Raw genomic sequence first — 27626 nt, forward strand, 5'->3', positions numbered from 1 at the left:
TGTGTGTGTGTGTGTGTGTGTGAAAGAAGGAATACATCGATAATAAAGCTAACCTGTGTGTCTCTTCTGTTCCAGGCTGTATCTTGGAGGGCCATCTGTACAAAGAGAGGGAAGAGTTTCACCCTGAGGGAAAACCCTGCATTAAATGCACCTGCACTGTGAGTATACACTGTATAGACATGCATGTATCCAGTCCCCACAGTACAGTGACTGGCCCTCTGTGGTCCAAATGAGTTTGTCTTGGCTCTCAGGGGACTCACAGTGGTAACACCCCCCTTCCCCTCCTCCTCCTCCCCTTAGTAAACAAGCAGGGGAGGTGAGTGAGTAAACACATTAATGTGAGTTGAGTCTGTCAACACATTAATGCCTCAGTGGGACTAGTGTACACTGTGTCCTGTACCAGCCGTTAATGAGGGCACACTGCTACAAGGCCAGGGGGAACTGTGACAACCATCTGGCGTGTAGAGTAGTTGTGTTTGTGAGCTGTTAAAGGTAGCAATCTGAGTTTCCCAGGTGCAGACAAAGGTGCAAATGGTATTGTGTAATGGAAACAGTCATTAAGTGGAGATAAGTTGAGTAATGCATAAGAGAAGATGAATGCCGCGTTGTTCTAACGTCTATGTATATAGCTTCCTTATTCTTCTTTTATTGTGGTATTTTGTTTAACTTTAGTTTATCTAGTACATATTTCATGAACTCTATTTTCTTAAAACTGTATTCTTGGTTAATGGCTTGTAAGTAAGCATTACACCTGTTGTATTCGGCGCGTGAGAGAAATAACATTTGGATTTGATATGAGATGCTGTGTTCTTTCAGGGAGGGCGGACCCTATGCGTCAGGGATGTGTGTCCTGTCCTCTCATGCCCCGCCCACCTGAGCCACACTCAGCCCGGACAGTGCTGTCCCAAGTGCCTCGGTAACACCCCACTCTCATCAAATACCTCATAGGACTCTCCGATAGAAGTCTGGAGAACATATTCATAGTTCAGGAATTATTATTAAGACCTCACACATCATTAAAACATCATAACAGTCATAATAATTATCATCAAGCTGATCTCTTATTTCTTTCTTACTCTCTCCCTCCGTCAGGTCAGAGGAAAGTGTTTGACCTGTCGATGGGGAGTTGTCTGTTCCACAGTGAGGTCTATGAGAACGGCACCTCCTTCAGGCACGACAACTGCACCACCTGTACCTGCAAGGTAAGAACTGACCAGGGAACCAGACCCCAGAACTCTATTCAACCTACGTGCCATATCACCAAGTTACCATCAATAACTGACCCCTTCTCCTTCCCTCGTATCCCTCCACCTTCCCAGAATTCCACTGTGGTGTGCAGGAAGCGCTGCTCTCGGCCGGGAAGTTGCCATGGTGACCAGTGCTGTGGGGAGTGTCTATCCTTCGTGGAGGTAGCGGAAGTGAAGTACTGCCGGGTCAGGAACAAGATCTACCGGGTGAGACAGTCTGGGACAACAAGTCCTAATGCTGCATCCTTGATATCAACTGGGAGAATAGAACCTTACCATTGCCTCAACATTCAACACTGATACTTATCCACCGCAGTTGTCCTTATTATTATATGCATATTTACACAGACATTAATACTGGTTTGATAAGCTGATTGAAGTTGTGGTTGATTGGTTCTCTCTCTGCTTCTTCCTTTGCTCTAGGAGGGAGACATGTGGTCGTCTGTGAACTGCACCCTGTGTGCCTGTGTCAAGGGGGCCATCGAGTGCCAGCCAAAGCAGTGTGTGCCAATCACCAGCTGCCCCTCGGTGAGTGACAGGCTCAAGGCCCAATCACAAACTGTCTTGTGTTGCACCTTTTCATTCCAGTAATCTTTCAATGAAGTGATGTGAATGACAACATCGATTAGAATAGACTTTAAAAAAGATGCTCACTCACTTTACCTTTCACCTTCAAGCTGGAATCCGTACTTGGTGAAACTGCCACATCCGTTTGCGATGTTACAACAACAAAGAAGTTACTTCAAACCCCGTTTCTTTCTTCATTGGACCCGTGATAGAACAGCAGAATATGTCCTGCAAATATTTTTTTACCACGATGCTGAATGCTCCTCTATTCCGTTTCATCAACAAAATAAAAACGAGAACAAATGCTCTGGGGCGGACAGTGGCGCTGTTTCACCATATGCAGATTTCAGCTTTAAGCAATTTCCCATCTGCAACGTAAATGCACTTATGTTATGAACACTGGCTATATCTATAGGACATAGCCCTGGGGTCCCTCTGTTCTCCCTGAATCATCAACATGAGACAGTCCCTTTCACACCTCACCATGTCCCCATCCATCTGGTCCCCCTCCCGCTGAGACAGACAGAGGCTGTCTACTGTCCAGAGTTACTGTCTGTGACTAACCGCCACATGTTCAATCCACAGCGGTGGAGGGGTAAGGAGGAGTCAAAAACGATTCATCTGGGCCAGAACAGTGTGAGTGGGCCAAGGCACAACCCTGGTATCTTACCACAGTAACCATACCTTCAGCTGTCCAGTTTTTTTGGGGCTGAGTAACAGTCCCAGTTCACATGGCGGTCACCTGTCTTGGGGTGATGTAGTAGATTCTTTGCATTCCAGCGACCAAATGATCAGTTACTTATTCATGCTGCCAGTGACCAGCGTTCACAGGGTTACAATGGTTACCTAGCCTTCACCTGTTATGGTCACACAGCGGTTGCTTGTTGCGCGGTAATGTAGTGGTCATCTGCTCTCAGATGCGTTCATATAGTTGACATTAAAGGCTCGTTGTCATTCTTTTTTAAGCTAGCATCCCACCACCATCACATATGCACCGCGCCTGTCTGGTTATGGAGCAGATCATGGTCACATAGTAGTATAATGAACTGTCAAAGGGGTCATTAGTCAGACAGTACAATTACACTCACATATGGCTGCCTTAGTCATGGATTCCTAGTTGTCACACAGAGTTCACCTGTTATACGGTCATGTAGTATATCCCCTAACGGCCATCTGTGTTTGTGTCTTGGTCACTGAGTCATGGTCATCTGTCGTAATAGTCACATAACAGCCAACTGAGACACGGTCACCTAGCGGTCAATTGCAATATAGATACGGTCACATAGCGGTCACCTGTCATACAGTATCACAACATCCACTCATCATACCTTCCTGGTGGTCATGTAGCGTTCACCTGTCACGCGGTCACAGTGCGGTCACCCACGTGTCTGCCCCTCCGTCCCATAGGAGACACACAGTCTCCAGTCAGGTCTTTGTCTGGGTGATGTTTGAGTGACAGTAAAGAAGAGCTTCCCTATATTTAGACCCTGAAAGCCAATCTCTCCATCTCTCAAAGAGCTTCAAAGAGGGAGAGCCCTTTGTGCACTGTGATGGGGGTCAGGTTGTGTGTGTGTGTGTGTGTGTGTGTGTGTGTGTGTGTGTGTGTGTGTGTGTGTGTGTGTGTGTGTGTGTGTGTGTGTGTGTGTGTGTGTGTGTGTGTGTGTGTGTGTGTGTGTGTGTGTGTGTGTGTGTGTGTGTGTGTGTGTGTGTGTGTGTGTGTGTGTGTGTGTGTGTGAGAGAGAGAGGGAGTGTGCCTAGAGCACACAAAAAACTATACATACCTTGGCCTAAACATCAGCGCCACAGGTAACTTCCACCACAAAGCTGTTAATGATCTGAGAGACAAGGCAAGAAGGGCATTCTATGCCATTAAACAGAACATAAATTCCACAAACCAATTAGGATCTGGCTAAAAATACTTGAATCGGTTATAGAACCCATTGCCCTTTATAGTTGTGAGGTCTGGGGTCCGCTCACCAACCAAGAATTCACAAAAGGGACAAATACCAAACAGACTCTGCACGCAGAATTCTGCAAAAATATCCTCTGTGTACAACGGAAAACACCAAATAATGCACGCAGAGCAGAATTAGGCCGATACCCGCTAGTTATCAAAATCCAGAAAAGAGCCGTTAAATTCTACAACCACCTAAAGAAAGCGATTCCCAAACCTTCCATAACAAAGCCATCACCTACAGAGAGATGAACCTGGAGAAGAGTCCCCTAAGCAAGCTGGTCCTGGGGCTCTGTTCACAAACACAAACAGACTCCACAGAGCCCCAGGTCAGCAACACAATTAGACCCAACCAAATCATGAGAAAACAAAAAGGTAATTACTTGACACATTGGAAAGAATTAACAAAAACAACCGCGCAAACTAGAATGCTATTTGGCCCTAAACAGAGAGTACACAGTGGCAGAATACCTGACCACTGTGATTGACCCAAACTTAAGGAAAGCTTTGACTATGTACAGACTCAGTGAGCATAGCCTTGCTACTGAGAAAGGCTGCCGCAGACAGTCCTGGCTCTCAAGAGAAGACAGGCTATGTGCACACCTCCCACAAAATGAGGTGGAAACTAAGCTGCACTTCCTAACTTCCTGCCAAATGTATGACCATAATAGAGACACATATTTCCCTCAGATTACACAGAATTAGAAAACAAACCCGATTTTGATAAACTCCCATATCTACTGGGTGAAATACCACAGTGTGCCATCACAGCAGAACACTTTGTGACCTGTTGCTACAAGAAAAGGGCAGCCAGTGAAGAACAAACACCATTGTAAATACATTTATTTATTTTCCCTTTTGTACTTGAACTATTTGTACATCGTTACAACACTGTGTATATATACATAATATGACATTTGTAATGTCTTTATTCTTTTGGAACTTCTGTGAGTGTAATGTTTACTGTTCATTTGTATTGTTTATTTCACTTCTGTATATTATCTACTTCACTTGCTTTGGCCATGTTAACATAATATGTTTCCCATGCCAATAAAGCCCCTTGAATTGAAAGGAATTGAAATTGAGAGAGAGAGAGTAAGGGGTGAGGGCCCTGGGGCAAAGGTAAGTGGGGGTTGAGAGGGATTGAGTTCTCAAATGTGCACCTCTGAAGGAAGTTGAAACGTATCCCCCCACCCTTTCTCTAGCAAACACACACATACACCAGGCAGAGAGTAACAGTTGTCTGTATCAATGTCTGGCTGTCCACGTTTGCCTGGTTGTATCTGTCTTTGTCTGTGTCTGTGTGTGTGGGTATTAATGTGTAATGTGTCCAACTGTCCAGTTGACTGTCTGTCTCTTGCACTCTGACTGGCTGCCTGCTGATCTCTCTCTATGTCTGTGTATCTAACGGTCTGTCTGCCTCGTCTAGAATAAGATCCTGAACAGGACAGGCTGCTGCCCGGTTTGCACTGAAAGTGAGTAAGTTACTCCCCTCTTCCTCAGCTGGGTCCTCACACACCTTTGTGGGTTGCATTTTCCAGTTTTGTGGCGGTTGTTTCGTTCTTGGTCTTCTCTCAAATAGACATTTAGTCATGTTGTATTAAGCACAGATTTCTCATGCAAAATACAGGGGGAAAAAATGGATCAAATTGATGCCCATAATTAAACACACTCCCTCTTTCTCCTCCTTCCCTGCCTTTCTCTCTCTCCTATCACTCCTTCCAGAGCCAGGTGTGTGCACCGTATTCGGCGACCCTCACTACAACACCTTTGACGGGCGCACGTTTAACTTCCAAGGAACCTGCCAGTATGTTCTGACTCGAGACTGTGGTGGCGCCCTCTCTGGCGGGGGTGGAAACAGCGCCGGCTCTGACTCTGGCTTCACGGTTGTGGTGAGGAACGATGCGAGGCGAACCCGCTCCTACTCCTGGACCCAGTCAGTGGAGCTGAGGATAGGAGGGCTGAGTCTCAGCCTGCACCAGCACCTGACAGTGAGGAGGAACGGCACGCGCATTGCCCTGCCCTACCATGGCCCTGGGGTCCACATCGACCTGGATGGATACCTGCTCAAACTCACCACCATCGCAGGTTAGACTGGCTTCATGTTAACTTAATTGGAACCCAAAGAACACTGCTAAAGTGCATTTTAGCTCCTTTTTGAAGCACAACTCTCTGTCTCTTTCTCCCTCAGGTCTGGAGATCACGTGGGACGGGGACAGCTTCGTGGAGGTGGTGGCTGCTCCTCACCTGCGCGGTCGTCTCTGTGGCCTCTGTGGGAACTACAACGGACACAAGCGGGATGACACCATGGGCAGCGACGGCCTCTTCAAGTTCGTGGTCGATGAGTTTGCAGAGTCGTGGCGCGTGGAGGGGAATGAGGTTTGTGCCCAGCCCCTCAGGAGGCCCACCTCGTACCTCTGTCCCGGGAGTGTAAAGGTCAAGTTCCGCGCTCACAGGGAGTGTCAGAAGCTCAAGTCCTGGGAGTTCCAGAAGTGTCACCGGGTGGTGGACTTTGCCTCCTTCTATAGGTCAGTGGTTCTTGGGGTGTCTCCGGAACTTTGGGGAGCTTCATTTGTAATGAGATTTGTCCTAGAATCTACAACATTTCCAACGCTCTTGTCATATTTTCTTCATATATCAAATGTGACATTTGATTGTCTCCGATGTGCATAGAATGTCCAATGTTGTTTTGGATATGGAACCCACTTAGTATGGAGATACATTTAATCCAGTCCATTCAATTTAATTCAACATTTATTTGTCTTATCTCTCTCTCTTTCTCCCTCTGTTTCTCTTAAGGTCCTGTGTAACAGACATGTGTGAGTGTCCGGTGCATAAGAACTGTTACTGTGAGTCCTTCATCGCCTACAGCCGGGCCTGTGAGAGGGAGGGAGCCCCCGTCTACTGGAAGCCGGAGGCTGCCTGCATGGGTGAGTGACAGCACACACAGCCTATCACTAAACTTCATGGAACAGGGGACCCCCCTACATTTAATTTGCTCAACAGAATTGAATCAACGTATCTCTGAAATCCATTTATGTTAGGCGATTTGCAGTTCTGTCTAACCAACCCAATCTTCTCAGCGACCCAGTGTAAACACGGAGCGGTGTACGACACCTGTGGCCCGGGCTGCACCAAGACCTGTGACAACTGGAATGAAATCGGGCCCTGCCACAAGCCCTGCGTTGCCGGCTGCCACTGCCCAGCCAACCTGGTGCTGTTCCAGGGACGCTGCATCAAGCCCATAGCCTGCCCTGGCCGGTGACCCTAGTGCCCCAGGGGAAGGGGGCTGAGAGAGGGCCAAACAACCAACACTGCCTAGCACTCGGGGTCCATACCTGGGGGAGTGAGGAGTGGGGGGGAACATGGGGGTGAGTGTGGGGGGATGAATAGCTGTGCAGACAGGCAACGATGGACTGAAGGGATTCTCAGAAGACAGGTAGGTCAGGTAGAGGCCTCGTCCACTCTGAGGGAGATAGATACCGGCCATCACAAACTGGGGTTTGGAACTTCGCTGTCGGTTGATCTTACTCGTCCAGCACTACCTTGTGTTTCCACAGGATGGCGCCCATGTTGTCATTCAAATGGGATAGGAATCTGGAGGGAAACATCACCCTTGTAGTTAAAAGAGGAAGAGACCCTTTGGGAAAGCCTTTGTGGCTTTGCTTCTTTAGTTACTGGACCCTCAAGGGACATTCATCCAGACTGCCATGGACCTTCAGGAAAAGGGTGGGGCTGGCTCTGTGTTGAGCCAATATGGCCTCAGTGTTTCACTCTGTTGCAGCACACAGACATTCAAAACCAGGAAACCAACCAATGCATCTTGAACAAGCATGTTCACCCTGCCAGCACAAGGGATAAACTGTACAATGAACATATTGAACCCCCAGGTCTCACTTGCATAGGATTATTTTATACTGTAAACTAACAAGATTTGTATAAAAACAGATAGCTTTTTGTATTATTATTATTGTTATGTTTGTTGTTGATATTGTTAATTTATATATCGATCAATTGACATGTTGTAACAAGAGCCAGAATCGCAAATCTAATTCCGTTATAAATGATTTAAAGGGAAAAAAAAGCTATTTATGTATTTGTTGTTTAGTTTGTGTAATAGTGTCTTGTGTGAAGAGAAATGCCCATATGTGACCCGGTTGTTGCACCGTCGCAGGGAAGAAACGTACTGTATTTTTAAATGCTCAGTGTACAGGTTGCTGTGTGTTGATTCTCAAACTGAAGGTGTTCCTCGAGACGTACATTTCACTTGACCTTGTAAGTTATTATTTAAGACCAGCAATATATGATTTCCATGAAACTAATCTCGGACTGTTTTCTTCCTTTATTTTGGTTGACTGATGTGAGGTCAACACATAAAAAGATCATTCAATTTAAATACATGTGCACACTTTAATACACCTCAAAGCACAAAACCTAGAGATAAACGCAATAAGTCAACCACCTCGATAAATGTAAGAGAGGTTGTACTGGGATAGTAACAGTATGGGTCAGAAATAACACTGGATGCCAGAGAGACACAAATTGGAAATAGCATCCAACTACATGGATCCAAACTGCTGTGAAAACAAAACATTATTTTACATTTGTACACACATCGCTTGCTTGATTTCCCAGACACACAACAGCACCAGTTAAATACCATGTAAGCACCTTATGAACACACATCCCACTGGGCATAAACTGGTTGAATCAACGTTGGTTCAACGTAAATTTGTCAATGTTTTGTGACATGGAATCTATGTGGAAAATATATTGGATTTTAAAAAAAGTTATCAATGTCAACTTATTTTGAGGATGGAATTTCAACCACGGGATTATGTCATCATTGTAACCAATTTTCAACATAGACAAACCTTGTATAAAATATGTTGAATTTGTACCTTTGAAACAACGACATATCCACTATCAGAAAAATAACAACAGGTTCAGTAGCACCTTCTGTTGGAGAGTTGATCTACATACAGCTATTCATTTGGTTTCCCATCCAGAGTTTTAACCAAGCCCAGCCCTGCTTCGCTTTGATATTTGTCACTGACCAGACTAGGACTAAGTGAATGAATAGAACTACATCAAAGTTTATGTAAAGTGCATTTAAAGTTTGACTAGATTTAGTACTATTCTTTAACTTAGATTTTTGGTTGAGATGGAGACGCAAATCCAACATATCAATTATTAATTTGTAGATAAACTGGATATTGAATAGTATTTGGTTGTCAACGCAACCAAATATCAACATTTGAAGGAGATTTATCTTCTGATTGGATAGTTCCATCTGTGCCACTGACTTAGTCTGGCTTTAATTCCAGTTTATCTACAAATTAAATATTGATATGTTGGATTTGCGTCTCCATCTCAACCAAAAATCTAAGTTAAAGAATAGGACTAAATCACATCTGACTTTAAATGCAGTTATACTTTGATTTGATTTAGTCACATCCTTTCATTTTGATTCTTGGTTGAGATGGAGACATTAATTCAACATATCAATTGTTAATTTGTAGACAAATTGGAATTAAAGATATACTAAATCAGTGCAAAAAAGATACATCTCCTTCAAATGTTGATATTTGGTTGTGTTGACAACCAAACACAATTCAATATCACTTTTGCAGTACAGTAAATAGCCTATTAACTTGACGACAAGTTAACAAATGATATGTTGGATTCACGTCTCCAATTTAACCAAAAATAAAAGTTAAAGAATGGGATTAAGAATAGGATGAAACCATCCAAGCATTCGATATCCTTTAAAATGTTGATATTTGGCTGACTTTTGGAATACAGTAAATAGCCTAAAGTTAAGGCTATCTTACAAACTAATGTAACAGTATTTATTCAATCTTAAAATGAGTAACACACATCCATGGTCACATTTTGAGGTTAGCCTACAGTAACTATAAATGTCTTATGTAATAATTGAAAGTGTGCATGTTCAAACACCGCAGGTCTGTGGAGATCTTCACAATACCTATAATAATCTGCGCAGAATCTCGAACATTATTGATCACTTTGTGCTATGTGATTTTAATGTAGTCTCAGCTGCAATCCAGGTCATTTGGTCGTGCTATTCAATTGTGCAGTGATAACACATCAAATTGTTGTATAAATACAAATGATCTGACATTTTATTCCCATTTGAACCTTGTGGTTTAAAATGGTTGAAAGCGCAGTGATAACATTTAGATTATAACTACACTAGAAATCACCGTTTTTCAAATTGGAATTTGATTGTGCATTTGGATGGTTGAATGCATAGTGATAACACACCGGAAATTCAACACATTTCTGGCTGACTTTTTGAGTGGGTGGATAAAGTTTGAAATTTCATTGATCAACGTCTCAACCAAATATTACCCACATTTCCACGTTTAAATTACGTGGAGTGCCCACTGGGATACAATGGCAGGGATACAGCCACAACGTCACATCTCTATGGGGGATACATCAAGATATTTTGGATTAGGGATTGTTTTGTTACAGGACACATGATATAGAGTATCAAATGATATTCACTGTCACAACAGTTGCTAAACTAAAAGATGTGATCCAACGTGACTGCTATCACTCCAAATCAGTTGAATCTATGGAACTGATGAAAAAAACAAGTGGTCATTTTATATCAGCGGTTACATTTTATGAATAACTCAACATCTAGTGAAAATAGATGCATTTCTAAGTAAAAATAGAGGTTCGGTGTCTGTATTCTAAAAACTACTTGTTTTGCTTCTTTGGTCCTCCTGAAAATGTCTACACTGGTCTGAAACTAGGCCAGTGATATACGGTTGGGAATTTGTGACAGTGATATACGGTTGGGAATTTGTGACAGTGATACACGGTTGGGAATTTGTGACAGTGATATACGGTTGGGAATTTGGGACAGTGATATATGGTTGGGAATTTGGGACAGTGATATACAGTTGGGAATTTGGGACAGTGATATACAGTTGGGAATTTGGGACAGTGATATACAGTTGGGAATTTGGGACAGTGATATACAGTTGGGAATTTGGGACAGTGATATATGGTTGGGAATTTGGGACAGTGATATATGGTTGGGAATTTGGGACAGTGATATATGGTTGGGAATTTGGGACAGTGATATATGGTTGGGAATTTGTGACAGTGATATACGGTTGGGAATTTGGGACAGTGATATATGGTTGTGAATTTGGGACAGTGATATATGGTTGTGAATTTGGGACAGTGATATATGGTTGGGAATTTGGGACAGTGATATATGGTTGGGAATTTGGGACAGTGATATATGGTTGGGAATTTGGGACAGTGATATATGGTTGGGCCAGTAACCAGGTTTCCATCCAACCTTCTCATGCGAGTAAAGTACATGTCGGATAAAACAATGCCACGACAGGTCTGGTGGGAAAAGGACATTTTGTCAGTAAACTTTCCAAATTTCGACAAAACAAAATACAGTAGACAGTGTGTCTGTAAAATTAATAATGCGAGAAATGGCAGTGGAAACGCCTTCATGTGCCAATATTGATATAACTATCATATCGAAATAAATTTGGAGTCATGTGATGATATTGTGTGGTCCTTCCACTACGACTACGGAAAGCATGCAGTTTATTAGGCTATATGAAATAAATGATGATAAACTTTACATGGTGGTGAAAGTGCACGGTGATGAGCCTTTCCAATAAATATTGAGGGTCTTATTCTGGTGACATGATCATCGATGCTAGGCTGCCGCTTGACAAATAAAAGATAATCACGCTTCATCCATAATAATCTCATCATGTAGACTAGCCTACCTGTGAGCTGTTGGCTAGAGCGCACGTGCAAAGACCAGAGATTTGCAATATAACGCAACATTAGTAGTTTAAAATGCGATGGAAACCCATTAAACGTGTATTTATGTACACTACGTCATCACACACATACTGTTATCCGCAACACATCGATTTGATGGAAACATATCTGGTGGGAATATGCACATGTTGTTTTAATGCAGATTTTAGAATGTTCGCATGAAAATCTGTCACCAATTGGATGGCAATCTAGCTATTGAGTGAGACAGAATCAGAAAGTCAAATGATAGATGTGGAAATAGTAGAATATTAGCTATAAAGGGTATGATGAACTCGTAAGTACTGGTTGTTAGTTGCATTTAACTGTTAGGTCAGACAGGTGCTGTTAAAGCAATGCAAAATACTTTAGGTGGAAACTGCTGAAAGTTATGATATTACAATTCAACTAAAGTGCTTTGACATGTAAAGGATTGACCCAGGCTCATTTACTACCATTCACCTGTTACTGATATTTACCTGTTCACCAGAACAGGTCAATATTCCAGCTAAACACTTTAGTAAGTAGTCAATTGAAACTGACTTTACATGAAAAATATGAGTATGTTCTTTAGTATCCTCTATAGCTTAAGATTGATGTGAGCTGCATCCTGGCCTCTTGAAAGACTGATTTTGAAAGTGTCATGATTCTGATAAAAACATGGAATGGGTGAAATGCTTTCAGTGCCTTCTTTTGATTTCCAGATAAATAGGGAAGATGGGGGTGATATAGTCCAAATAAGCCCCTCCCCTTGTGAAGAAACAAGAAAACAACAATTACAACTAGGAGCTCTAACTACAGAAAATATATATATATGCATTATAATATATATTCTTTAGCATGTTTTCATATGTAAAAGGATTTAAAAATACAAAACAAAATATACAGCTAATCAAAAAAATACACTATTAAATCTCAAGGTTGGCCGGTTTCTCAAGAGATATAAAAAAATATAATAAAACCAGACTTTACAGTTGGGTCGGTTGCCACAGCAGCAAAACAACGGAACCAGGCAAAGAGAAGAAAGAGGAGAGCGTGTGATAAAGAAAGGTAGATGGGGGCAGTTCAGTCGTCGTCACTGTCGCTGCCGGACTCACTCAACTGGAGGTCGTTCCCTGTGGAAACACCAACACACACATTGCAACCACCACCTACAGACTTCAATCAAGAGATCAATTATTAGTAGTCCCCCAACGTAGAGTGCTACACTGGCCCTACCAGCCCTGGTACTCACTGAGCGTGTTCATCAGCTGGTTGCTGCCCTGTTGCCTGTCTGCTCCTCCGTTGGCCATGGGATTACGGTTGGGGGAGGGCTGGATCTGGGGGAGAGGGAGTGGGACAGGTTGGGGGTGAGGGGCGTCATGCTCCCCATCACTGCTGGAGCTGTCGTCCCCACTACCAGAGCCACTGGCAGAGTCAGATGAGCTGCTGCCGCTACTGCTGCTCATTTGTTCAATAACCTCCACCTCCGCTCGCAGCTCTGTGCCGGGCCAGGAGGGGGCGACAGAGGCAACAGTCAATAGAGAAACAAGAATGATCACTTGATAAAAGTGGTGGCAACACATGAAGAGGCTCACCTCTCTTGATGTCATCTAGTTGGGGCTCAGGGGAGGGGTTGTCCTTGGAAGGGGAGGGGGAGGTCTTGGCCCCTGCACCAGGCTTAGTGGGGGCACGGAACTGCGCTGGTGGCTGGGTGGCAGTGGCACGCACTGACTGCTGCTCAATCCTGGCCTGGATCTTACTGCTGCCCTCCGCTCTGAAAAACAAAAGTCAACAGCTGCACATCTACTGTCACAAATGATCTGCAAAACACATTTATCCTAAAGGTTCATTGTTACTATGCATTTTTGAGACAGTGTTTTGGTTAACCCCTCACCTGGTTTTCTTGACCTGGATACTGCTGCTCAACTTCTCCAGCATGTACTCCCCAGTGTCATGATTGATGATAAGAACACAGTCTTTCTGATATGGCCGCTTATTCCCTTTGAATACTGTCATGGGTGGTGTAGAGCCCTACGAACAACACAATAACAAGTATCATGATCAAGTACACTGTTTGCTTTCATCTTTCTGCAGTGGAGTTATCAGAAAAAAACTTTGTCATTGTACAGTACAGGCAAAAGACCACAGTTGACTCAAAAACACCCACTCTTACTGGAATGTGAGGTAAAGTGATGGTGACTTCCTCTCCTTTACCGACTTGCAACTCCCCCTCGCAGCTTGTGTCAATTGAAGCTGGTTTGAAATCATCTACAAGTGTGAAAGAGTGGGAAAGATAATTATAAGGTCAGAAATACTAGTTACCTGTCCAAAATTGTAATCAGTAACATAACTTTAACATTTCCCAAACTCAATCACGTAATCTGATTACTTTCCCCTTAAGAGGCATTAGAAGAAGTAAAGATCATACAAAAGGGCCCATCAATCAAATTTGGTGTCATCATAATAGTGGTCTCTGACTTGTGGTCAGACTAGTTCAGGTAGTTCAGGTGGAACAACCTTTCTTCTGAATTGAATGTCATTGAGAAAACAGAAAGGTGTTAATGTATTTTTTTGCAAACATCCTTCCTGAATTTAAAAGTAATTTACGCTACCTAGGTTTTCAAAAGTATTTGTAATCTGATTACAATATTTTTGCTGGTAAAGTACCGTACCGTTCGTTTTTTTGTTGTACTCAAGCTAGCTAACAGTAACAAGCTACATTGTTAGGTAACGTTAACTAGCTGACCAACTTGTCAAAAGGCGTGACTAAAGTTGGGTATAGTAAAATAAACTTCACATATTTACACATTTATATTTAATCACTAAAAATAGTCTGGCTACTAACATCTGATGGTGTGAAATGACGATTTTGGCCTCTTCTCAAAGCTCTCTCCGAGCTTCAAAACATGTTCTTCTTTGTCCAAGAGCGGATTTGTACTCCCATTCATGACTCTGCTGGAAGTTTAATATTCACATTTATTTAAATTATGCTGCGTTAAAAAATGTAATGATGATTAGATACTTTAGCTAGCTGTGCAGCTAAGATTTTTCGCGAAACAATCCATACACTCCTTTTCCTGTTTTGTTCCAGTGCTGAAATGTCACCGATAGGATCTGAACACCATAATTGGGTTGACCCCTAAATAAACACCCACAAATCAGCATATTTAGTACATTAGAATTAGTAACAATGTATTATTATCTATTAGCATAATCATACGAATTTCCCTCATACGAATAAGTACAACGTTTTTACTGACTGATATAAACAGGCCGGAATCATCGTAACCAAACACTGTTCCCACACGGACGAAGAAGACTACATGCCACACGAGAAATCTTAGAACATTTCTGGACATTTGCGTTCAACAACAATGTATGTGGAAATATTCCCTGCATTTTCATTAAGTCTATCACTATAATGTGTTAGTACCATCCATTAACATTAGCTGGATAATTTAATATGGATTGGTGAAATAATAGATTTGAGGATGTCAAGGACGTGATGCTATAAGCTACTATCGTAAACTACAGTAGTGAAAGTTATGGCACTATCAAAGCAAGACGACACCTCCAATGTTGTACTTCCTGGAGAGGGATCCAAAGACGGGTTGCCATGTCTTATCCCACCTGTCCAAAGAAAAACATGTACTGGCAGGAATTTGAATGAGAAAGAGATGGAGAAACTGACAGGTGACCAGACTTTGGTGTCTGACTTCAAGCAGATGAAGTTGGAAAAGGAGGCACAAAAAAACTGGGACTTGTTTTACAAAAGGAACACAACACACTTTTTCAAGGATAGGCATTGGACCACCAGAGAGTTTGAAGAACTGAAAGTGTGCCTTGAGGTAAGAAGATGGCGTAGGAAGTTGTTAGGTGCCCTACTAGGGGTGCATCCCAATACATTTATTTTTCTCAGTTTGAAGTCAAGAAGCTTGTCCTGCTTGAAGCTGGCTGTGGGGTTGGGAACTTCGTCTTCCCACTACTGGAGGAAGACCTCAACATCTTTGTCTATGCCTGTGACTTCTCACCACGAGCTGTGGAGTTTGTGAAGGTAAGAAGATGTACCACTGATGATCCAGAGCCAGTGGGACTTTTAACAAAACAACACTGATATCCAGTGTCATTTTCATTTTGTCCTCAGGAACACTCCCTGTACTGCGCTGAGCGCTGCAGTGTGTTCCAGTGTGACCTGACAAAGGATGACCTGAGGGGTAACGTCCCAGTGGGATGTGTGGATGTGGCCACGCTCATATTTGTCCTCTCAGCTATCCACCCAAACAAGATGCAGCAGGCTCTGGACAACATTTACAGGGTGAGACAGGGCTGAGGAAAAGGATGAAACTGCAGTAAACACTTTAAATACTCTCAAAATAACTTGTGACTGAATTGACGTTCTCTGTGTCAGGTTCTGAAGCCAGGGGGCATCATTCTGTTCAGGGACTATGGCCTGTATGACCACGCCATGATGAGGTTTAAGGCGGGAAACAAACTGGGAGAGAACTTCTACGTCAGACAGGATGGCACCAGGTCTTATTTCTTTTCCAAAGGTCAGTCCATTCCTCTTTCCTCTCCTACATCTTCCCTCATAGTAGTTATTTTATGTTTTTTTGTCTTTCTTTATTGTCTTTTCGAATTACGCACAAGCAGTCTCTTCTATGGGACTCATTCTCTGTTTATACATTTTTCATCTTGATTATTGTCTAATCTTGATTATTGTCCAGTGCTGCAAGGAAAGACCTAGTTAAACAGCAGCTGGCCAAGAACAGAGCGGCACGTTTTGCTCTTAATTGTAATCAGAGGGCTGATATAAATGCTATACATGTCAGTCTTTCTTGGCTAAGACTTGAGGAGAGACTGACTGCATCACTTCTTCTTTTTATAAGAACTATTAATGTATTGAAAATTCCAAACTTCAACTTAGACAGCTCTGACACACACACACTTACCCCACCAGACATGTGACCAGGGTTCTTTTCACAGTCCCCAAATCCAGAACAAATGCAACAAAGCGTGCAGTATTATATAGAGCCATTATTGCATGGAACTCCGTTTCTTCTCATATTACTCAAATAAACAGCAAACCTGGTTTAAAAAACAGATGATGCAACCTTTCCCCTATTTGACTGAGTTTGTGTGTATGCATTGATATGTAGGCTACGTGTGCCTTTATTTATTATAAATGTAGTTCTGCCCTTGAGCTGTTCTTGTCTATTAATGTTCTGTATTATTTCATGTTTTGTGTGGAGCCCAGGAAGAGTAGCTGCTGCTTTTGCAACCGCTAATGGGGATCCTAATAAAATACCAAATCTGAACTGTCTGTGTTTCAGAGCTCCTGGCAGACCTGTTCAGAGGGGTGGGGTTCGAGAGTGTAACCAATGAGTACGTGCTACGAGAAACGGTCAATAAGAAGGAGGGGCTTTGTGTGCCCAGGGTGTTCCTTCAAAGCAAGTTCCGAAGGCCAGACCAATTACAGGGCTCCTGAAGTCCCTTTCCTCAACAAATGCTTGAAACCTTTTAAAGGCACAAATGGACTGAGACCTTCATATATGAATGGACATCATTGGACAAAAGCCTCTACACTGCCGTATGGCTGATTAAGTGTCGTTTGTTTGATTATGCTTTTTTATTAATTACTTGAGTAAAAGTAAAAAATTGTGTGGTTTTAAATAGTAATTCAAAAGTAAATGCTATTCATCATTTCAAATACCTTATATTAAGCAAACCAGAAAGCACAATTGATGTTTTATTTACTGATAGCCAGGGGCACACTCCAACACAGACATAATTTACAAACAAAGCATTTGTGTTTAGTGAAGTCTGCCAGATCAGAGGCAGTAGTGATGACTGTGTTCTCTTGATAAGTATGTCAATTTGACAAATTTCCTGTCATGCTAAGCATTTGAAATGTAACGAGTACTTTTGTGTGTCAGAAAATGTATAGGAGTAAAAAGTACATATTTTCTTTAGAAATGTAAAAAATTGAAGTTGGAAAGTACAAATACTCCAAAAAACTACTTAAGTAGTACTTCACACCAGTGATACAACTATATGTCTATATGATGGACAATTTCTTAGAGAGAAAGGTTTGGTTGTGTATTTTCAGAGTAGTTAAAGTTCCAATACTATTTTTTGCTGCCAACTTTTCCAATCATGTAATACATTTTTTTACCACAAGGGGGCAACAAAACCTGTAAAAAAATATATATGTAACATCAAATGCTCCTTGGTTAGTCGAAATAAATAATGTCTCATATTTTTTATCCTGCTCAATTTGTTTTATATTTCCAGGTGATCATGTTTACCTAGCATTCATACACAATGTGCATAGTTGGCAAACCCATGTTGACTTGTAAAAAATGTAAAAGTGTTGTTTTAATGTAGATATCTTGCACCTAACAATCTGGTGGACAGATGCATGTAACATATCTGACACAATTATGCAAGATTTGACTTCTTGGTGTCTGAGATTCTGCACCTAATGATTCTGAGTGGGCAGGATTTGTTTTAGTGCAACAGTAACAGATCCTGAGATGTTTAAGTTACCACCACGAGAATACCTCTGCTTTTATGTCTTTAGGCACTGAACAACGAGAATCTGGATTAGATTTTGAGACCACCTCTTTTTTTTCTGTCCCCCCCCCCTCCAAATCCACCCTTCTGTGACACCACAAAGTGACCCCTGACCCTGTAGTAGGATGAGTCAGCAGCAAGCAACTGAATTTTTAATCACATGTAACCTTTTCAAAAACCTCTACAGGTGCTTATCCTGTCTGGGCGTGTGTGTGTGTGTGTGTGTGCGTATGTGCAGGTGCACGTGCAGGTTTTTTGTGTGTATTTTTTCATGTGGAACTGACCCCACCACGCGTTTGCCCTTTCCAGCAGTGGACTGGGTCAGTGTGGGTTTGTGCCATGTCACCTTTGGGAGATGAGACAAGGGAACACCTTTCACTCCTCTCACATCATCAGGAACGTGAGGGAAGCTGGATCCACAGTACATGAGGAGTGTGACATTCAGTGAAATGCCACAACCCCACCAGACACTGTCTGCTGACACTTGGGGCTCAAAGGCTCCCTTCCGGCTTTTTATAGCCTGTTCTGGGTGTAGTGATTCAGTAGATAATGGCAAAGCACTGCCGTTTTAAAAGGGTTCTTTAGATCACCAGGTAGGTTCACGTAGGTCTGGGCATCCTTTCGGCAACCCAGAACCAAAGTGTTTACAATGACGGCCTACCCCGGCTAAACCTGGGCCAATTGTGCCCCACGCTATGGGGCTCCCGATCACAGTCGGATGTGATTCCGCCTGGAATCAAACCAGGGACTGTAGTGACAACCTTTAGCACTGAGGTGCAGTGCCATAGACTGCTGCGCCACTCGGGAGCCCATGTTAATATCTGTCCACAAGAGATTAGTCTGAGAAAGGCTTTGCACAGTTTCACTGACATTCATCTCTGAAAGAGATCTATCATCTGTTTAGAAATGGGGTTGATTTATAGATCAGATAATCAGTGCAGTGCCCCGGTCAGACCGACCCACTGGGTAACAGAACTCTATTCCACGTTCAATGAATATAGCACATATCTATCAGCGTTGTCCGTTCTACACAATCCATCTCTCTCCTCAATGTTCTGAGCGTTCCGCCCTACTAAACAGGACCATGCCAAGATCCGCCTCTCTTATATTGCTGTGTCTTTTCCTTTATAGAGAGGGCACTTCCTGTAGAAAAGACTCTCGCACAGGCACAGGCTCCGGCTGAGGTCAGCTCTGCTCCACAAGAGCTCATGGCCTTCTAGTACTCTATATCTGGAGGGGTTTGACATATCCTGTTATTCAGACTAATTCCATTGGGTGGACAACATGCTGACTGCTGTAGATGACCTTGTGCTTTTGATAGTAGTTACAGTGATGTAATGTGGGAAGCTATAGGCTTGTGAGATACACCGTTTCCTCTATAATTACCTAGGAAGGGATCTTAATGATAGTGACTTATATTGATTTCAGTCAAATAAATAAATACATGTGTTCACAGTCCTAGATGTGACTTTTGTGGGATTATGGTTTTTAAAAAGTATTGGAGAAACACTGTTGTCTATGTAGGTATGAAAGCCTATTGAAACACTAATCCTGATTTCACATTGTTTCTTGATATACTGCATACTCCCACTCCCCGCCTGATCACTGCCATCCTACTGGGCTGTATACAATATATGTGATCCTCCTAAATGAGGCATGTTATTCTCTGTCGGTGAATGGGTAGCGGATGTATTCCAAGACGGTTTTCCAAACGGGACACGACCCAATCAGATTGGAGCGCTGCGCTGTGGGAGAAGTCATTGAGGTTTTCCTGACTGGTTGATCTGCTTCCTCCTGTCGCCGTGTCTCGTTATTAACACTGTCAGTGAACTGGAGTTCTGACAGGCCCGCTCTAGCTGGTCTGTTCGCTGGTTTTAAGGTGAGCAGCCAGACAGTCTGAGTTACATAACTGTCAAAACAATCACCCCCCTCAATCTGCCGGTCTGCTTGCAAGCCATCCTCTGCTTCTCTCTTTCCCCTCTGATGGGCATGGGGAATGAAAACAAGGGTGTCTGGATGTGGGTATGAATCAAATCAAATCAAATCAAATTTTTATTTGTCACATACACATGGTTAGCAGATGTTAATGCGAGTGTAGCGAAATGCTTGTGCTTCTAGTTCCGACAATGCAGTGATAACCAACAAGTAATCTAACTAACAATTCCAAAACTACTGTCTTATACACAGTGTAAGGGGATAAGGAACATGTACATAAGGATATATGAATGAGTGATGGTACAGAGCAGCATACAGTAGATGGTATCGAGTACAGTATATACATATGAGATGAGTATGTAGACAAAGTAAACAAAGTGGCATAGTTAAAGTGGCTAGTGATACATGTGTTACATAAGGATGCAGTCGATGTTGTAGAGTACAGTATATACATATGTATATGAGATGAATAATGTAGGGTAAGTAACATTATATAAGGTAGCATTGTTTAAAGTGGCTAGTGATATATTTACATCATTTCCCATCAATTCCCATTATTAAAATGGCTGGAGTTGGGTCAGTGTCAATGACAGTGTATTGGCAGCAGCCACTCAATGTTAGTGGTGGCTATTTAACAGTCTGATGGCCTTGAGATAGAAGCTGTTTTTCAGTCTCTCGGTCCCAGCTTTGATGCACCTGTACTGACCTCGCCTTCTGGATGATAGCGGGGTGAACAGGCAGTGGTTCGGGTGGTTGATGTCCTTGATGATCTTTATGGCCTTCCTGTAACAACGGGTGGTGTAGGTGTCCTGGAGGGCAGGTAGTTTGCCCCGGTGATGCGTTGTGCAGTCCTCACTACCCTCTGGAGAGCCTTACGGTTGAGGGCGGAGCAGTTGCCATACCAGGCGGTGATACAGCCCGCCAGGATGCTCTCGATTGTGCATCTGTAGAAGTTTGTGAGTGCTTTTGGTGACAAGCCGAATTTCTTCAGCCTCCTGAGGTTGAATAGGCGCTGCTGCGCCTTCTTCACGACGCTGTCTGTGTGAGTGGACCAATTCAGTTTGTCTGTGATGTGTATGCCGAGGAACTTAAAACTAGCTACCCTCTCCACTACTGTTCCATCGATGTGGATAGGGGGGTGTTCCCTCTGCTGTTTCCTGAAGTCCACAATCATCTCCTTAGTTTTGTTGACGTTGAGTGTGAGGTTATTTTCCTGACACCACACTCCAAGGGCCCTCACCTCCTCCCTGTAGGCCGTCTCGTCGTTGTTGGTAATCAAGCCTACCACTGTTGTGTCGTCCGCAAACTTGATGATTGAGTTGGAGGCGTGCGTGGCCACGCAGTCGTGGGTGAACAGGGAGTACAGGAGAGGGCTCAGAACGCACCCTTGTGGGGCCCCCGTGTTGAGGATCAGCGGGGAGGAGATGTTGTTGCCTACCCTCACCACCTGGGGGCGGCCCGTCAGGAAGTCCAGTACCCAGTTGCACAGGGCGGGGTCGAGACCCAGGGTCTCGAGCTTGATGACGAGCTTGGAGGGTACTATGGTGTTGAATGCCGAGCTGTAGTCGATGAACAGCATTCTCACATAGGTATTCCTCTTGTCCAGGTGGGTTAGGGCAGTGTGCAGTGTGGTTGAGATTGCATCGTCTGTGGACCTATTTGGGCGGTAAGCAAATTGGAGTGGGTCTAGGGTGTCAGGTAGGGTGGAGGTGATATGGTCCTTGACTAGTCTCTCAAAGCACTTCATGATGACGGAAGTGAGTGCTACGGGGCGGTAGTCGTTTAGCTCAGTTACCTTAGCTTTCTTGGGAACAGGAACAATGGTGGCCCTCTTGAAGCATGTGGGAACAGCAGACTGGTATAGGGATTGATTGAATATGTCCGTAAACACACCGGCCAGCTGGTCTGCGCATGCTCGGAGGGCGCGGCTGGGGATGCCGTCTGGGCCTGCAGCCTTGCGAGGGTTAACACGTTTAAATGTCTTAATCACCTCGGCTGCAGTGAAGGAGAGACTGCATGTTTCCGTTGCAGGCCGTGTCAGTGGCACTGTATTGTCCTCAAAGCGGGCAAAAAAGTTATTTAGTCTGCCTGGGAGCAAGACATCCTGGTCCGTGACTGGGCTGGATTTCATCTTGTAGTCCGTGATTGACTGTAGACCCTGCCACATGCCTCTTGTGTCTGAGCCATTGAATTGAGATTCCACTTTGTCTCTGTACTGACGCTTAGCTTGTTTGATAGCCTTACGGAGGGAATAGCTGCACTGTTTGTATTCAGTCATGTTGCCAGACACCTTGCCCTGATTAAAAGCAGTGGTTCGCGCTTTCAGTTTCACGCGAATGCTGCCATCAATCCACGGTTTCTGGTTAGGGAATGTTTTTATCGTTGCTATGGGAACGACATCTTCGACGCACGTTCTAATGAACTGAGAGAGGGAGAGAAAGAGAGAGCGATAGAAGGAGTAAGTAGGCACCTGTGTTTGTGTTGACTGTACCTGTGTGAATACAGGTCCAAGAGGTGTGTGTTTGTGTTGACTGTACCTGTGTGAATACAGGTCCAAGAGGTGTGTGTTTGTGTTGACTGTACCTGTGTGAATACAGGTCCAAGAGGTGTGTGTTTGTGTTGACTGTACCTGTGTGAATACAGGTCCAAGAGGTGTGTGTTTGTGTTGACTGTACCTGTGTGAATACAGGTCCAAGAGGTGTGTGTTTGTGTTGACTGTACCTGTGTGAATACAGGTCCAATAGTGTGTGTTTGTGTTGACTGTATCTGTGTGAATACAGGTCCAAGAGGTGTGTGTTTGTGTTGACTGTACCTGTGTGAATACAGGTCCAAGAGGTGTGTGTTTGTGTTGACTGTACCTGTGTGAATACAGGTCCAAGAGGTGTGTGTTTGTGTTGACTGTACCTGTGTGAATACAGGTCCAAGAGGTGTGTGTTTGTGTTGACTGTACCTGTGTGAATACAGGTCCAAGATGTGTGTGTTTGTGTTGACTGTACCTGTGTGAATACAGGTCCAAGAGGTGTGTGTTTGTGTTGACTGTACCTGTGTGCATACAGGTCCAAGAGGTGTGTGTTTGTGTTGACTGTACCTGTGTGAATACAGGTCCAAGTGGTGTGTGTTTGTGTTGACTGTACCTGTGTGAATACAGGTCCAAAAGGTGTGTGTGTGTTGACTGTACCTGTGTGAATACAGGTCCAAGTGGTGTGTGTTTGTGTTGACTGTACCTGTGGGAATACAGGTCCATGTGGTGTGTGTTTGTATGTGTGGGAGAAAAAGAGGGTGTAATACCTGGATGTAGTCCCACACTGCAGAGATGCTATCCTCCTGTCCTAGCTATGCCCTGAAGGCACCACCGTGTCTGAGTACCCTGTACTTACGTACTGTAGCTCACCTTACTATCCACGGCTGTCTAATCACGCACTGCAGCGCCGATAAGGACCTCTTATATTCTGAGGTTAACGAACAAAATGGGCTGTTGAACAGAACTGTGTCTGAGGATAAGGGTCCTTCACTGATGATGTGAATGGGTGCTATTTGCCTATCTAATCATATTTACTATATCTGGGTCACATGGTGTCTGAATCAGGATGGAACAAACACAGCTAACAAGAAGTGAACTTGATGAGATTGTATGGGCTCAATAGCTTTGATAGTTCTGTCTTGTCATCATAGTGCACTGCAGTAAAATAACTCGAAATCAAGCATTCTAATGGTAGTTGAATGATAACCGAGCCTTAGGTTCTAATGTCAAGCAATAGCACTGATATGTGTCATTCAAAGCCTCTGTCGCTTCACAAGCTCTTTATAACATTACCACCTACACATTGCATTGACATATCGGGCATTCCATTACCTTAGATTGAGAGAAAGTGAGATTTAAAAAGATTTAGATAGAAAAATAGTCCATGAAGAAAAGGGGACAGTTCCACTCAGATGTAAACAACAAAACAAATGATTCCTGTCTAATATGATTGGTGTGGGTTTTTACACAACAGCATCTCAACTTCTGAAACACAGATCGTGTTGCTTTAAATAATGCCTTTTAATATGATTTTAGAACATAAATGTGCCTTATTATGGGTATAATTTAAACGGGAAGGAATTGTTATAAAAAGCTGGAAGCTATAAATCAATATAACATAAGGTTTTGATTATATAGGCCATTTCCCATTCTGATATTACTTGGGGTGAGTATTTATCTACAACTGACGTGCATGATACCATATGAATATAATTCTAGATCTATGAATGATGCATCATCATATTGTTCTTGAACTCTATTTCTTTGAATCCAGACCTAACAGACCTAACAGACCTACATAGCATGTTAACTCTATAAGACATCCCCCCATTCATTTACTGTATCATGCTACTTATGTTATGAGTACACAGTATATGGTATCTGAAAATTGGAAAAAGTGAGTCTAGAATAGAGAGTATCTGGTATTTTGGAGTTGACTAATACAAAGAGGGTATCTGGTTGGGTATGGCTAACTGGCATTTGTGGAATTCAGGGGAACTGAATATCTGAGGTTATTCATTAAATACCAATACCATTCATTATTATCTGAAATATGGAACATTTTATTGTGGGAATAAATAAATATTAATGAAATGTATAAAAAAAGTATTGAGCTTCCCAAGTTGTATATTCAGCGTGTTATAACTGTTTTACCACACATTAAGTTGTCTCTGGTGGTACATACATCTATAAATGTATCGGTTTGGGACAGCAGAAGGGGCGTAACGTTACGCTGTAGATACTCGTACACATTTCATCATCACTTGCTCAGTGTATTGGACGCAGACAGAGCGCTGCTCAGTCAATTGACATACATGACGATTATCACTCTTTTGTCTTTCAATTACCTGCATATCGCCTTGATTATACATATTTCAAAAATCGTTTTTATCATTGCCAACGTTGCAGTGTGATTGAGAGTGTTCTGGAAATTCCTGTGTCGCTGTTAGAGCGTCTCTTGGAAATTGGCTTTGTTCGCTCCGACAGCACACAGCTTTATCATCCAGAATGGACCATTTGGAGAAGGAAAATAGGTCTGATGAAGATTCGGAATACGAAGAAGAGGAGGTGGACCCTAGAATTCAGGTACGTTATAATAACAATTGTTCTTTGTTTCAATTGAGACTAACTAATCAATTCATTTAACTGCATTTGATATGTTCACTATCCAATGGACATTTTAAGAGTATGTATTATCACTGGCAGAAAGTCTGCCTGATTTGGGGTCAAATTGTTTAAAAAAAATTGTTTTATTGATTTATCAAGAGTGTCTGTCTACCTTGAACAAAATGTCTGTATTGTACCTGACTTAGTTGCGATGTAGACCTACTGGTTATGTTTATGATGGGCTATGTTTTAGCCAACCTTGTTTTTGATTTAGTGGAATGCATGGGAGTAAAGGCCTGACGCTCAAAGAGCATGTTCATCTGAATATACCCTCTGCTGTGTATTAGGCTATTCATTGGTTGAAAAACAACACTGTTTAACCTTAAAAGCAATGTGCATTTAATATATTCACAAATCAAGATAGTAGCTGATTCTTGTGTTCGTTCAAACCATCACTCTGGCTAACTTCTATTGTCCAGTCTAGTATTTCATAGAAGTGTAACACTTCCCAGATACTGTACATTCCAGATGTTGCAGACTTCCCAGATACTGTGTGCTACATTCCTTTCTCTTGGTGTTGCTCAATATTGTCCTTTCCTCTCTTTCTTACAGGGAGAACTGGAGAAACTCAACCAGTCTACAGACGACATCAACAGATGTGAGACACAACTGGAGGTAAAACAGTACACACACACACACACACACACACACACACACACACACACACACACACACACACACACACACACACTCACTCACTCACTCACACTCACTCACTCACTCACTCACTCACTCACTCACTCACTCACTCACTCACTCACTCACTCACTCACTCACTCACTCACTCACTCACTCACTCACTCACTCACACACACACACACACACACACACACACACACACACACACACACACACACACACACACACACACACACACACACACACACACACACACACACACACACACACACACACACACACACACACACACACACACACACACACACACACACACACACACACACACACTTTCAAGTTTGACATCCCTCCAAAGTGCACCACATGGCTGACACTGATCGACAATTGCAAGGTGACCCACTATCAAAGAATTCCTTTCAACCATTAGACATTGACCTCTGCATATGAAAGATGATCTGTTCAGGTCATTGAGGTGGTTTATGTTGCAGGATGTTGATCTTTGGATGCTGTTAAATGTCAGTAAAGTGGTAGCACACGGCGCTGTCAGTCACATACCTATTTGGAACTGTATTAAAAGGTAAAAGTGTCTTTAGGAAATCTGTTTGGGTGAAAGGAGCCACTCAGTCTATAAAATACCTGTCATTTCTAATGTTTACTGGATCCTCACCGCCTTGAGCAGCATAAAGCGTCAATAACTTAAAGTACAATGTTTCCATTGATCTTGAGGTTCAATGAGTGCTTGTGGAATATTTACTCGTTTTTCGAGTTCCGATTATACCCCCTCTGTGTTGTTGTTGAGTCAGAGGATCATGGTCGAATCTGTTTATTTGTAGACCCAGTTTGATGTGGTCTCTCAGTGCACAGCTGGCTGCTGTTGGATTCAACAGTGCGCCAATTGGGGAAGCGTGTCTATTTGACATGGACGTGAGTCCTTGCCGGTGGCTCCACCAATCTGTAAACAAAATGAATGTCTCAAAATATCAGATAAAGGTCTCTGTGGGAACCCTTTGCATCAGACACACAAACAAAACCTAACCTCTGATGTGTGAGGGACGGAGAGACTGTACTGTAACCTCTGATGTGTGAGGGACGGAGAGACTGTACTGTAACCTCTGATGTGTGAGGGACAGAGAGACTGTACTGTAACCTCTGAGGTGTGAGGGACGGAGAGACTGTACTGTAACCTCTGATGTGTGAGGGACGGAGAGACTATACTGTAACCTCTGATGTGTGAGGGACGGAGAGACTGTACTGTAACCTCTGATGTGTGAGGGACGGAGAGACTGTACTGTAACCTCTGAGGTGTGAGGGACGGAGAGACTGTACTGTAACCTCTGATGTGTGAGGGATGGAGAGACTGTACTGTAACCTCTGATGTGTGAGGGACGGAGAGACTGTACTGTAACCCCTGAGGTGTGAGGGACGGAGAGACTGTACTGTAACCTCTGATGTGTGAGGGACGGAGAGACTGTACTGTAACCTCTGAGGTGTGAGGGACGGAGAGACTGTACTGTAACCTCTGATGTGTGAGGGACGGAGAGACTGTACTGTAACCTCTGATGTGTGAGGGACGGAGAGACTGTACTGTAACCCCTGAGGTGTGAGGGACGGAGAGACTGTACTGTAACCTCTGAGGTGTGAGGGACGGAGAGACTGTACTGTAACCTCTGATGTGTGAGGGACGGAGAGACTGTACTGTAACCTCTGATGT

The 27626-nt window shown here is 43.2% G+C and overlaps 4 protein-coding genes across 4 annotated transcripts in view; 3 read left to right on the forward strand and 1 right to left on the reverse strand.

Moving 5' to 3' along the window:
- The window catches only part of LOC123998360 (BMP-binding endothelial regulator protein-like), a 24071-nt gene extending 16965 nt beyond the window's left edge, over window positions 1–7106 (forward strand). Inside the window, exons 6-15 of the mRNA XM_046303491.1 lie at window positions 76–158; window positions 817–916; window positions 1093–1202; window positions 1320–1454; window positions 1671–1775; window positions 5198–5243; window positions 5494–5856; window positions 5960–6296; window positions 6568–6698; window positions 6852–7106. Of these exons, the coding sequence (XP_046159447.1) occupies window positions 76–158; window positions 817–916; window positions 1093–1202; window positions 1320–1454; window positions 1671–1775; window positions 5198–5243; window positions 5494–5856; window positions 5960–6296; window positions 6568–6698; window positions 6852–7033 (1592 nt within the window). The 3' untranslated portion in view covers window positions 7034–7106. The remainder of the gene's footprint in view (window positions 1–75; window positions 159–816; window positions 917–1092; window positions 1203–1319; window positions 1455–1670; window positions 1776–5197; window positions 5244–5493; window positions 5857–5959; window positions 6297–6567; window positions 6699–6851) is intronic.
- Window positions 7107–8095: 989 nt separating this feature from the next.
- LOC123997780 (ELL-associated factor 1-like) lies at window positions 8096–14690 on the reverse strand. The gene is made up of 6 exons (XM_046302332.1): window positions 14426–14690; window positions 13754–13848; window positions 13475–13611; window positions 13176–13354; window positions 12833–13078; window positions 8096–12713 (listed from the first exon to the last, which is right to left on the reverse strand). Exons 1-6 carry the CDS (start codon window positions 14526–14528, stop codon window positions 12664–12666), a joined length of 810 nt encoding a protein of 269 aa, XP_046158288.1. The 5' UTR covers window positions 14529–14690; the 3' UTR covers window positions 8096–12663.
- A 191-nt stretch (window positions 14691–14881) lies between these two features.
- Window positions 14882–17841, forward strand: LOC123997142 (tRNA N(3)-methylcytidine methyltransferase METTL6-like). The gene is made up of 5 exons (XM_046301228.1): window positions 14882–15428; window positions 15500–15634; window positions 15725–15895; window positions 15989–16130; window positions 16911–17841. Exons 1-5 carry the CDS (start codon window positions 15126–15128, stop codon window positions 17063–17065), a joined length of 906 nt encoding a protein of 301 aa, XP_046157184.1. The 5' UTR covers window positions 14882–15125; the 3' UTR covers window positions 17066–17841.
- Window positions 17842–24886: 7045 nt separating this feature from the next.
- LOC123997781 (SH3 domain-binding protein 5-like) overlaps window positions 24887–27626 on the forward strand; it is a 49897-nt gene continuing 47157 nt past the window's right edge. Inside the window, exons 1-2 of the mRNA XM_046302333.1 lie at window positions 24887–25195; window positions 25829–25891. Coding sequence (XP_046158289.1) covers window positions 25118–25195; window positions 25829–25891 — 141 coding nt within the window. The 5' untranslated portion in view covers window positions 24887–25117. The remainder of the gene's footprint in view (window positions 25196–25828; window positions 25892–27626) is intronic.

The sequence above is a fragment of the Oncorhynchus gorbuscha genome, linkage group LG15, assembly GCF_021184085.1.
Source record: "Oncorhynchus gorbuscha isolate QuinsamMale2020 ecotype Even-year linkage group LG15, OgorEven_v1.0, whole genome shotgun sequence".
Taxonomy (NCBI): domain Eukaryota; kingdom Metazoa; phylum Chordata; class Actinopteri; order Salmoniformes; family Salmonidae; genus Oncorhynchus; species Oncorhynchus gorbuscha.

Bases quoted from the DNA above. Each gene is read 5' to 3' on its own strand.
- LOC123997780 (XM_046302332.1), bottom strand. From the start codon at position 14,528: ATGAATGGGAGTACAAATCCGCTCTTGGACAAAGAAGAACATGTTTTG. The intron at 13,849-14,425 runs GTTAGTAGCCAG...TCACACTTGTAG, and splicing joins GTCATTTCACACCATCAGAT to ATGATTTCAAACCAGCTTCA. The intron at 13,612-13,753 runs GTAAGAGTGGGT...TGTTGTTCGTAG, and splicing joins TCACTTTACCTCACATTCCA to GGCTCTACACCACCCATGAC.
- LOC123997142 (XM_046301228.1), top strand. From the start codon at position 15,126: ATGGCACTATCAAAGCAAGACGACACCTCCAATGTTGTACTTCCTGGA. The intron at 15,429-15,499 runs GTAAGAAGATGG...TATTTTTCTCAG, and splicing joins AACTGAAAGTGTGCCTTGAG to TTTGAAGTCAAGAAGCTTGT. The intron at 15,896-15,988 runs GTGAGACAGGGC...TCTCTGTGTCAG, and splicing joins CTCTGGACAACATTTACAGG to GTTCTGAAGCCAGGGGGCAT.